Raw genomic sequence first — 12,692 nt, 5'->3', positions numbered from 1 at the left:
GACAGTGCAGCTCTCCCTCATCACTGACCGTCTGAAAGTGCAGCACTCCCTCAGTACTGACCCTCCGACAGTGCAGCACTCCCTCAATACTGACCCTCTGACAGTGCAGCACTCCCTCAGTACTGACTCTCCAACTGTGCAGCTCTCCCTCAGTACTGACCCTCCGACAGTGCAGCACTCCCTCAGTACTGACCCTCCGACAGTGCAGCACTCCCTCAGTACTGACCCTCCGACAGTGCAGCACTCCCTCAGCACCGACCCTCCGACAGTGCAGCACTCCCTCAGTACCGACCCTCCGACAGTGCAGCACTCCCTCAGTACCGACCCTCCGACAGTGCAGCACTCCCTCAGTACCGACCCTCCGACAGTGCAGCACTCCCTCAGTACTGACCCTCCGACAGTGCAGCACTCCCTCAGTACTGACCCTCTGACAGTGCAGCACTCCCTCAGTACCGACCCTCCGACAGTGCAGCACTCCCTCAACACTGACCCTCCGACAGTCCAGCACTCCCTCAGTACTGACCCTCCAACAGTGCAGCACTCCCTCAGTACTGACCCTCTGACAGTGCAGCACTCCATCAGTACTGACCCTCCGACAGTGCAGCACTCCCTCAGTACTGACCCTCCGACAGTGCGGCACTCCCTCAGTACTGACCCTCCGACAGTGCAGCACTCCCTCAGTACTGATCCTCCGACAGTGCAGCACTCCCTCAGTACGGACCCTCCGACAGTGCAGCACTCCCTCAGTACTGACCCTCCGACAGTGCAGCACTCCCTCAGCACTGACCCTCCGACAGTGCAGCACTCCCTCAGTACCAACCCTCCGACAGTGCAGCACTCCCTCAGTACTGACCCTCCGACAGTGCAGCACTCCCTCAGTACTGACCCTCCGACAGTGCAGCACTCTCTCAGTGCTGACCCTCCGACAGTGCAGCACTCCCTCAGTACTGACCCTCCGACAGTGCAGCACTCTCTCAGTACTGACCCTCCGACAGTGCAGCACTCCCTGAATACCCATCCTGGATTATGATCCTAATTGCCTGGCGTGCAGTTTAAACCCCTGAGCAAAGCCGCCTGAGACAAGAGAGAGTTTCTAAATTAGCCCCTGTCGATCCTGTGCTCACCCTGACATTGCCCAGGACAAAGTGACCGTGGGCAATGAAGTGAACCATTAGCCCAGAGAGAGATACGCACTGCCCTCTGCTCACACCCTCTTCCCCACCGTCTCTGTCCCGCCTGGAATGTTTTTGTCCGGGAAGCTGAATCCGATATATCTGCTCTCAGGGGTATTTTCGTATTTACCGAGGGGAGAACACGTGCGGGATAGCGAAGTTCCCGATGTCGGCCGTGGTGTAGAGGCGGTGCTGAGGAACGGTCCGAGCTTGCCCTGCTTCGACGCTGCTCAGTGACCCTCGCACACCAGCTTGCAACATCTGGTAACAACCTCCGGGAGCACCGCCCCCACCGCGGAATTTCCCCTAGCGCTGGACCTCCGGAGAAGCGGCCGATCTCTCACGGCCCGACGCGCTGTTCATCGGCTCACAGGGCACAGGAGGAGGCCATTTGACTCACCGCGCCCATGCTGGCTCTAAGGAAGAGTTAGACCCCATCCCGCACCCACTCCCTGCTCTCTCCCCGTCTCCCTGCAAATTAATCCGCTTCAAGTATTTACCCGATTCCCCTTCTGGAAAGTTCCTATTGAATCTGCTTCCGCCGCCCTGATCAGACCACAACAACTCGCTGTGTAATAAAATTCCCCTCATCTCTCCCCCTCTGGTCCTTTTACCCATTCTCCTCAATCTGTGTCCCCCTCTGGTCACCGACCCTCCTGCCACTGGGAAACAGCCTCTCCTCATTTACTCTATCCAAACCCCCTCATGATGTCGAACGCCTCGATTAAATCTACCCCCTTAACCTTCTCCGCTCTGAGAAGAACAATCCCGGTCTCTCCACATTAACTGAAGTCTCTCATCCCCGGTGTTTTGCTGATATATCTTCCCTGCCCCGTCTCTCAGGCAATTTAGCGAATAAGGTTTTCTCTTAAGATAATCGCCCAACAGATGTCTGAATTCCCTCAGTAGCTAGGCTATCAGTTGTTAGTACAAGAGGAGAGAGTGTCCCCTTGTATTCACAGAAGGTAAATACAGTTGGGACCAGTACTCTTATTTCCCAGTTTTTACTGGTGTTCCATTTTAAGGTATACAAGACCAGTTGGGACCAGTAGTCTTATTTCCCAGTTTTTGCTGTTTTTCCCTTCTGGGGTTGTTGACCGTCTTGGAAGCCTCACCTCGTTCTGAGAACCGAGCATATAAATCTCCTCCAATCTACTCTGTCCCACTGTGGGGGTTGGGTGGGGGGTTGGGGGTTGGGTTGTGGGTTGGGTTGGGGGTTGGGTTGAGGGTTGGGTTGGGGGTTGGGTTGGGGGTTGGGTTGGGGGTTGGGTGTTGGGGGTTGGGTGGGGGGTTGAGGGTTGGGAGTTGGGGGTTGGGTTGGGGGTTGGGGGTTGGGGGTTGGGTTGGGGGTTGAGGGTTGGGGGTTGAGGGTTGGGGGTTGGGGGTTGGTGGTTGGGGGTTGGGTTGGGGGTTGGGGGTGGGGTTGGGGGTTGGGGGTTGGGGAGGCGGGCGGTAGGGGAAAAATCCCAAATGTTTTAATCTTTCCCACATTTATTTTTTCACCGGTGTGTCCCTTCCCTCCTCCTGGGGCTGTTTGTAGAGAGGGCAACAGGGTTAACCGGTGGGATTCCCTGGCCATGCCCTCCGCAGGCTTGGCACCTCCACTAAATCTCCCCTCCGCCTTCTCTCCTCTGAGGAGGACAGCCCCGATCTCCTCACCCTCCGCGAGAATTTGCCCCTGGGGACAAAACGACTCCCTAAATAAGGTTGCCAACTCTGCTGGGACATAATTAAACATCCTCCAGCCCCTACACCCCTCCCTATCTCTGTAACCTCCTCCAGCCCCTACACCCCTCCCTATCTCTGTAACCTCCTCCAGCCCCTACACCCCTCCCTATCTCTGTAACCTCCTCCAGCCCCTACACCCCTCCCTATCTCTGTAACCTCCTCCAGCCCCTACACCCCTCCTTATCTCTGTAACCTCCTCCAACCACTACAACCCTCCCTATCTCTGTAACCTCCTCCAGCCCCTACACCCCTCCCTATCTCTGTAACCTCCTCCAGCCCCTACACCCCTCCCTATCTCTGTTACCTCCTCCAGCCCCTACACCCCTCCCTATCTCTGTAACCTCCTCCAGCCCCTACAACCCTCCCTATCTCTGTAACCTCCTCCAGCCCCTATACCCCTCCCTATCTCTGTAACCTCCTCCAACCACTACAACCCTCCCTATCTCTGTAACCTCCTCCAGCCCCTACACCCCTCCCTAACTCTGTAACCTCCTCCAGCCCCTACACCCCTCCCTATCTCTGTAACCTCCTCCAGCCCCTACAGCCCTCCCTATCTCTGTAACCTCCTCCAGCCCCTACAACCCTCCCTACCTCTGTAACCTCCTCCAGCCCCTACAACCCTCCCTATCTCTGTAACCTCCTCTAGCCGAACAGCCTTTGCGCTCCTCCAATTCTGGCCTCTTGAACATCCCTCCTCCAACCGCCAATTCCCATCGCTCCACCACTGGGCGGCCGGGCCTTCAGCTGCCTGGAGGGGGGCCTAAGGTCTGGAATTCCCTCTCTAAACCTCCCCCGTCTCTCTCTCTCTCCTCCTTTAAGATGCTTTTGGTCGCTTGGCCCGAGGTCTCGTCATGTGGGCACGGTGTCGAAATTTGTTTGCCATGAAATGGTGTTACGATGAGACAGGCGCTAGGTAAATGCGAGATGTTGTTAATGTTAGATGGCGATACTCCCACCATTTCTGTAGTTGCTTGGCAGCTGTATGAATTCCCTATTGTTTAATAAACTGACAAATATTCTAAACATTGTGTTTCATGATCAACACTGTAACAGAGACATGATGGCTAACAAAAAACTGTAGCAGTTTGAATCTATGATACAGCAAGGGGCCATTCAGCCCTTCACATCTATGTTTGTGCTAGCCCAACAACTACAACTACCAGGCTGATCCTGTGTTCCTTTTTATTCATTCACGGGATGTGGGCGTCGCTGGCTAGGCCCAGCTTTTATTGCCCATCCCTAATTGCCCCTTGAGAAGGTGGGGGGTGAGCCGCCATCTTGAGCCGCTGCAGTCCGTGTGGTGTAGGTACACCCACAGCGCTGTTAGGGAGGGAGTTCCAGGATTTTGACCCAGCGACAGTGAAGGAACGGCCGATATATTTCCAAATCAGGATGGTGAGTGACTCGGAGGGGAACTTGCAGGCGGTGGTGTTCCCCATGTGTCTGCTGTCCTTGTCCTTCTAGATGGTAGAGGTCGTGGGTTTGGAAGGTGCTGTCGAAGGAGCCTTGGTGAGTTGCTGCAGTGCATCTTGTAGACGGTACACACACTGCTGCTACTGTGCGTCGGTGGTGGAGGGAGTGAATGTTTGTGGATGTGGTGCCAATCAAGCGGCTGCTTTGTCCCGGATGGTGTTGAGCTTCTTGAGTGTTGTTGGAGCTGCACTCATCCAGGCAAGTGGGGAGTATTCCATCACACTCCTGACTTGTGCCTTGTAGATGGTGAACAGGCTTTGAGGAGTCAGGAGGTGTGTTACTCTCCACAGCATTCCCAGCCTCTGACCTGCTCTTGTAGCCACAGTATTTATATGGCTGGTCCAGTTCAGTTTCTGGTCAATGGTAACCCCCAGGATGTTGATAGTGGGGGATTCAGTGATGGTAATGCCATTGAAGGTCGAGGGGCGATGGTTAGATTCTCTCTTGTTGGAGATAGTCATTGACTGACACTTGTGTGGTGTGAATGTTACTTGCCACTTGTCAGCCCAAGCCTGGATATTGTCCAGGTCTTGCTGCATTTGGACATGGGCTGCTTCAATATCTGAGGAGTCACAAATGGTGCTGAACATTGTGCAATCATCAGCGAACATCCCCACTTCTGACCTTATGATGGAAGGAAGGTCATTGATGAAGCAGCTGCAGATGGTTGGGCCGAGGACACTACCCTGAGGAACTCCTGCAGTGATGTCCTGGAGCTGAGATGACTGACCTCCAACAACCACAACCATCTTCCTTTGTGCTGGGTATGACTCCAATCAGCGGAGAGTTTTCCCCCTGATTCCCATTGACTCCAGTTTTGCTAGGGATCCATGATGCCACACTCGGTCAAATGCGGCCTTGATGTCAAGGGCACTCACTCTCACCTCACCACCAGAGGTCAGATTGCCTTTACAATACTCTGTTTCAGTATCTTGATTAATACTTTTGTCTTAGTCAAGATGTCATACTCCACAATGTGGGGGTTTCAAGGACTCGAGCGAATAATTCAGGCGGACAATTACAGCGTCATTACTGAGGGAGTGCTGCACTGTCGGAGGGTCAGTACTGAGGGAGTGCTGCACTGTCGGAGGGTCAGTACTGAGGGAGTGCTGCACTGTCGGAGGGTCAGTACTGAGGGAGTGCTGCACTGTCAGAGGGTCAGTACTGAGGGAGTGCTGCACTGTCGGAGTGTCATTACTGAGGGAGTGCTGCACTGTTGGAGGGTCAGTACTGAGGGAGTGCTGCACTGTCGGAGGGTCAGTACTGAGGGGGTGCTGCACTGTTGGAGGGTCAGTACTGAGGGAGTGCTGCACTGTCGGAGGGTCAGTACTGAGGGAGTGCTGCACTGTCGGAGGGTCAGTACTGAGGGAGCGCTGCACTGTCGGAGGGTCAGTACTGAGGGAGTGCTGCACTGTCGGAGGGTCAGTACTGAGGGAGTGCTGCACTGTCGGAGGGTCAGCACTGAGGGAGTGCTGCACTGTCGGAGGATCAGTACTGAGGGAGCGCTGCACTGTCGGAGGATCAGTACTGAGGGAGCGCTGCACTGTCGGAGGGTCAGTACTGAGGGAGTGCTGCACTGTCGGAGGGTCAGTACTGAGGGAGTGCTGCACTGTCGGAGGATCAGTACTGAGGGAGCGCTGCACTGTCGGAGGATCAGGACTGAGGCTGCTTGCTGGGTGCTACTTGCTGACATGGTTCCCATGTTACAACAGTTGATCTAGTTCACAAAGTGTTTTCTCGGTTTCCCCAGTGCTTTGGGGAATTCTGACTCAGCGAGTGGTGATTTAGAAATGCAAGTGCGTCTGATCATATTGGAGGGAAATGGAGGGAAAATGAGGGAAATGGAGGGGTGATAGAGCTCACTCGAAGGCTCCTTTCTCCTCGGTTGCTTGGTTCAGGAGGATTGCGGATTTGCGATGATGAGCCTGAATGAGAAAGTACAAAGTGCAATGTCACCCGGCCTGGACTCATCAAACTGGCATCTAGTGTCTCAATCCACCTCCCGACCACAAGCAGAAAACGTTAGTAACTTACCTCCAATTAAATCAAGATAAATCTCATTACAGTTCCCTAATTAAACATCCCCACAACCAATCAGCGAATGACACAGCCATTCAAATCGCAGGAGGCCATTCGGCCCAGACCAGCAGTTGCACCGTTCCGAGGGCTCATCTCGAACCTAACTCTATATTCCCGGCTATTCCCCAGATCCCTTAATACCTCTGGTGGACAAACACCGGTCACCCCAGGACATGGGGGAGAAATCTCACTGCACCACTTTCAATAGTTCACATGGGATCTCTTACACCCATTTCACCCTAATGTCACAACTGAACGTTAGCAAATAGGATAGTACAACATTCCCACAATACTGACCCTCCGACAGTACAGCACTCCCTCAGTACGGACCCTCCGACAGTGCAGCACTCCCTCAGTACTGACCCTCCGACAGTGCAGCACTCCCTCAGTACGGACCCTCCGACAGTGCAGCACTCCCTCAGTACTGACCCTCCGACAGTGCAGCACTCCCTCAGTACTGACCGTCCGACAGTGCAGCACTCCCTCAGTACTGACCCTCCGACAGTGCAGCACACCCTCAGTACTGACCCTCCGACAGTGCAGCACTCCCTCATTACTGACCCTCCGACAGTTCAGCACTCCCTCATTACTGACCCTCCGACACTGCAGCACTCCCTCAATACTGATCCTCCGACAGTTCAGCAATGCCTCATTACTGACCCTCCGACAGTGCAGCACTCCCTCAGTACTGACCCTCCAACAGTGCAGCACTCCCTCAGGACTGACCCTCCGACAGTGCAGCACTCCCTCAGGACTGACCCTCCGACAGTGCAGCACTCCCTCAGTACTGACACTCCGACAGTGTAGCTCTCCCTCAGTACTCACCCTCGGACAGTGCAGCACTCCCTCAGTACTGACCCTCCGACAGTGCAGCACTCCCTCAGTACTGACCCTCCAACAGTTCAGAAATCCCTCAGTACTGACCCTCAGACAGTGCAGCACTCCCTCAGGACTGACCCTCCGACAGTGCAGCACTCCCTCAGTACTGACCCTCCGACAGTGCAGCACTCCCTCAGCACCTACCCCCCGACAGTGCAGCACTCCCTCAGTACTGACCCTCCGACAGTGCAGCTCTCCCTCAGTACTGACCCTCCGACAGTGCAGCACTCCCTCAGTACTGACCCTCCGACAGTGGAGCTCTCCCTCAGTACTGACCCTCTGACAGTGCAGCACTCCCTCAGTACTGACCCTCGGACAGTGCAGCACTCCCTCAGTACTGACCCTCCGACAGCGCATCACTCCTTCAGTACTGACACTCCGACAGTGCAGCTCTCCCTCAGTACTGACCCTCTGACAGTGCAGCACTCCCTCAGTACTGACCCTCTGACAGTACAGCACTCCATCAGTACTGACCCTCCGACAGTGCAGCGCTCCCTCAGTACTGACCCTCTGACAGTGCAGCACTCCCTCAGTACTGACCCTCCGACAGTGCAGCACTCCCTCAGTACTGACCCTCCGACAGTGCGGCACTCCCTGAGTACTAACCCTCCGACAGTGAAGCATTCCCTCAGTAGTGATTCTCCGACAGTCCGGCACTCACTCAGTACTGACCCTCCGACAGTGCAGCACTCCCTCAGTACTGACCCTCCGACAGTGCATCGCTCCCTCAGAACTGAACCTCTGACAGTGCAGCACTGCCTCAGGACTGACCCTCTGACAGTGCAGCACTCCCTCAGTACTGACCCTCCGAAAGTGCAGCACTACCTCAGTACTGACCCTCTGACAGTGCAGCACCCTCTCAGTACTGGCTCTCCGACAGTGCAGCACTCCCTCAGCATTGACCCTCCTACAGTTTATCACTCCCTCAGTACTGACGCGCCGACAGTGCAGCATTCCCTCAGTACTGACCCTCCGACAGAGCAGCACTCCCTCAGTACTGACCCTCCAACAGTGCTGCATTCCCTCAGTACTGATCCTCCGAGAATGCAGCGCTCCCTCAGTGCTGACCCTCCAAAAGCGCAGAACTCCCTCAGTACTGACCCTCCGACAGTGCAGAACTCCCTCAGCACTGACCCTCCGACAGTGCAGCACTCCCTCAGTACTGACCTTCCGACAATGCAGAACTCCCTCAGTACTGACCCTCCAACAGTGCTGCACTCCCTCAGTACTGACCCTCCAACAGTGCTGCACTCCCTCAGTACTGACCCTCCGACAGTGCAGCACTCCCTCAGTACTGACCCTCCAACAGTGCAGCACTCCCTCAGGACTGACCCTCCGACAGTGCAGCACTCCCTCAGGACTGACCCTCCGACAGTGCAGCACTCCCTCAGTACTGACACTCCGACAGTGTAGCTCTCCCTCAGTACTCACCCTCGGACAGTGCAGCACTCCCTCAGTACTGACCCTCCGACAGTGCAGCACTCCCTCAGTACTGACCCTCCAACAGTTCAGAAATCCCTCAGTACTGACCCTCAGACAGTGCAGCACTCCCTCAGGACTGACCCTCCGACAGTGCAGCACTCCCTCAGTACTGACCCTCCGACAGTGCAGCACTCCCTCAGCACCTACCCCCCGACAGTGCAGCACTCCCTCAGTACTGACCCTCCGACAGTGCAGCTCTCCCTCAGTACTGACCCTCCGACAGTGCAGCACTCCCTCAGTACTGACCCTCCGACAGTGGAGCTCTCCCTCAGTACTGACCCTCTGACAGTGCAGCACTCCCTCAGTACTGACCCTCGGACAGTGCAGCACTCCCTCAGTACTGACCCTCCGACAGCGCATCACTCCTTCAGTACTGACACTCCGACAGTGCAGCTCTCCCTCAGTACTGACCCTCTGACAGTGCAGCACTCCCTCAGTACTGACCCTCTGACAGTACAGCACTCCATCAGTACTGACCCTCCGACAGTGCAGCGCTCCCTCAGTACTGACCCTCTGACAGTGCAGCACTCCCTCAGTACTGACCCTCCGACAGTGCAGCACTCCCTCAGTACTGACCCTCCGACAGTGCGGCACTCCCTGAGTACTAACCCTCCGACAGTGAAGCATTCCCTCAGTAGTGATTCTCCGACAGTCCGGCACTCACTCAGTACTGACCCTCCGACAGTGCAGCACTCCCTCAGTACTGACCCTCCGACAGTGCATCGCTCCCTCAGAACTGAACCTCTGACAGTGCAGCACTGCCTCAGGACTGACCCTCTGACAGTGCAGCACTCCCTCAGTACTGACCCTCCGACAGTGCAGCACTCCCTCAGTACTGACCCTCCAGCAGTGCAGCCCTCCCTCATTACTGACCCTCTGACTGTGCAGCACTCCCTCATACTGACCCTCCAACAGTGCAGCACTCCCTCAGTACTGACCCTCCGACAGCGCAGCGCTCCCTCAGTACTGAATTATCAACAGTGCAGCACTCCCTCAGTACTGACCCTCCGACAGAGCAGCACTCCCTCAGTACTGACCCTCCAACAGTGCTGCATTCCCTCAGTACTGATCCTCCGAGAATGCAGCGCTCCCTCAGTGCTGACCCTCCAAAAGCGCAGAACTCCCTCAGTACTGACCCTCCGACAGTGCAGAACTCCCTCAGCACTGACCCTCTGACAGTGCAGCACTCCCTCAGTACTGACCTTCCGACAATGCAGAAATCCCTCAGTACTGACCCTCCAACAGTGCTGCACTCCCTCAGTACTGACCCTCCAACAGTGCTGCACTCCCTCAGTACTGACCCTCCGACAGTGCTGCAGTCCCTCAGTACTGACCCTCCGGCAGTGCAGCACTCCCTCAGTACTGACCCTCCGACAGTGCAGCACTCCCTCAGTACTGACCCTCTGACAGCGCAGCGCTCCCTCAGTACTGAATTATCAACAGTGCAGCGCTCCCTCAGTGCTCACTCTCTGACAGTGCAGAGCTCCCTCAGTACTGACCCTCCGACAGCGCAGTGTTCCCACAATACTGTTCCTCTGACAATGCAGCACTCCCTCAGTGCTGACCCTGCAATAGTGCAGTGTTCCCTTAGGACTGACCCTCTGGCATTGCAGCACTCCCACTGTATTGACCCTCCAAAAGCGCAGAGCGCCCTCAGTCCTGACCGCCTGACAGTGCAAAACTCCCTCAATACTGACCCTCCAAAAGCGCAGAGCTCCCTCAGTCCTTACTCTCTGACAGTGCAACACTCCCTCAGTACTGACCCTCCGACAGTGCAGCACTCCCTCAGTACTGACCCTCCGACAGTGCAGCACTCCCTCAGTCCTGACCCTCCGACAGTGCAGCACTCCCTCAGTACTGACCCTCTGACAGTGCAGCACTCCCTCAGTACTGACCCTCTGACAGTGCAGCACTCCCTCAGTACTGACCCTCCGATAGTGCAGCACTCCCTCAGTACTGACCCTCTGACAGTGGAGCACTCCCTCAGTACTGACCCTCTGACAGTGGAGCACTCCCTCAGTACTGACTCTCCAACAGTGCAGCACTGCCTCATTATTGACCCTCCGACAGGGCAGCACTCCCTCAGTACTGACCCTCCGATAGTGCAGCACTCCCTCAGTACTGACCCTCCGACAGTGCAGCACTCCCTCAGTACTGACCCTCCAACAGTGCAGCACTCCCTCAGTACTGACCCTCCGACAGTGCAGCACTCCCTCAGTACTGACCGTCCGACAGTGCAGCACTCCCTCAGTACTGACCCTCCGACAGTGCAGCACTCCCTCAGTACTGACCCTCCGACAGCGCAGTGTTCCCACAATACTGTTCCTCTGACAATGCAGCACTCCCTCAGTACTGATCCTCCGACAGTGCAGCACTCCCTCAGTATTGACCCTCTGACAGTGCAGCACTCCCTCAGTACTGCCCCTCTGACAGTGCAGCGCTCCCTCAGTACTGACCCTCCGACAGTGCAGCACTCCCTCAGTACTGACCACCTGACAGCGCAGCACTCCCTCAGTACTGACCCTCCGACAGTGCAGCACTCCTTCAGTACTGACACTCCGACAGTGCAGCACTCCTTCAGGACTGACTCTCTGACAGTGCAGCACTCCCTCAGTACTGACCCTCTGACAGTGCAGCACTCCCTCAGTACTGACCCTCCGACAGTGCAGCGCTCCCTCAGTACTGACCCTCTGACAGTGCAGCACTGCCTCAGGACTGACCCTCTGACAGTGCAGCACTCCCTCAGTACTGACCCTCCAACAGTTCAGCAATCCCTCAGTACTGACCCTCCGACAGTGCAGCACTCCCTCAGTACTGACCCTCCGACAGTGCGGCACTCCCTGAGTACTAATCCTCCGACAGTGCAGCACTCCCTCAGTACTGACCCTCCGACAGTGCAGCACTCCCTCAGTACTGACCCTCCGACAGTGCAGCATTCCCTCAGTACTGATCCTCCGAGAATGCAGCGCTCCCTCAGTGCTGACCCTCCAAAAGCGCAGCACTCCCTCAGTACTGACCCTCCGACAGTGCAGCACTCCCTCAGTACTGACCCTCCAGCAGTGCAGCCCTCCCTCAGTACTGACCCTCTGACTGTGCAGCACTCCCTCATACTGACCCTCCAACAGTGCAGCACTCCCTCAGTACTGAATTATCAACAGTGCAGCACTCCCTCAGTACTGACCCTCCGACAGTGCTGCACTCCCTCAATACTGACCCTCCGACAGTGTAGCACTCCCTCAGTACTGACCGCCCGACAGTGCAGCACTCCCTCAGTACTGACCCTCCGACAGTGCAGCACTCCCTCAGTACTGACCCTCCGACAGTGCAGCACTCCCTCAGTACTGACCCTCCGACAGCGCAGTGTTCCCACAGTACTGTTCCTCTGACAGTGCAGCGCTCCCTCAGTACTGATGCTCCGACAATTTAGCACTCCCTCAGTATTGACCCTCTGACAGTGCAGCACTCCCTCAGTACTGCCCCTCTGACAGTGCAGCACTCCCTCAGTACTGACCACCTGACAGTGCAGCACTCCCTCAGTACTGACCCTCCGACAGTGCAGCACTCCCTCAGTACTGACCCTCCGACAGTGCAGCGCTCCCTCAGTACTGACCCTCCGACAGTGCAGCGCTCCCTCAGTACAGACCCTCCGACTGCGCAGCCCTCCCTCAGCACTGGCCCTATCGACAATTCGGCACTCCCTCAGTACTGACCCTCTGACAGTGCAGCACTCCCTCAGTACTGACCCTCCGACAGTGCAGCACTCCCTCAGTACTGACCCTCTGACAGTGCAGCTCTCCCTCAGCACTGACCCTCCAACAGTGCTGCACTCCCTCAGTACTGACCCTCCAACAGTGCTGCACTCCCTCAGTACTGACCCTC

The 12,692-nt window shown here is 56.2% G+C and overlaps 1 protein-coding gene across 1 annotated transcript in view; it reads left to right on the top strand.

Moving 5' to 3' along the window:
• The window catches only part of LOC144673788 (cathepsin W-like), a 40,561-nt gene extending 39,205 nt beyond the window's left edge, over nucleotides 1-1,356 (top strand). Inside the window, exon 11 of the mRNA XM_078535450.1 lies at nucleotides 1,285-1,356. Coding sequence (XP_078391576.1) covers nucleotides 1,285-1,356 — 72 coding nt within the window. The remainder of the gene's footprint in view (nucleotides 1-1,284) is intronic.
• Nucleotides 1,357-12,692: the final 11,336 nt, after the last annotated feature.

This window comes from Cetorhinus maximus, unplaced genomic scaffold (assembly GCF_964194155.1).
Source record: "Cetorhinus maximus unplaced genomic scaffold, sCetMax3.hap1.1 HAP1_SCAFFOLD_468, whole genome shotgun sequence".
NCBI lineage: Eukaryota > Metazoa > Chordata > Chondrichthyes > Lamniformes > Cetorhinidae > Cetorhinus > Cetorhinus maximus.
The sequence above is the reverse complement of the archived record's forward strand: the minus strand, read 5'-3'. Positions and strand labels throughout refer to the sequence as shown.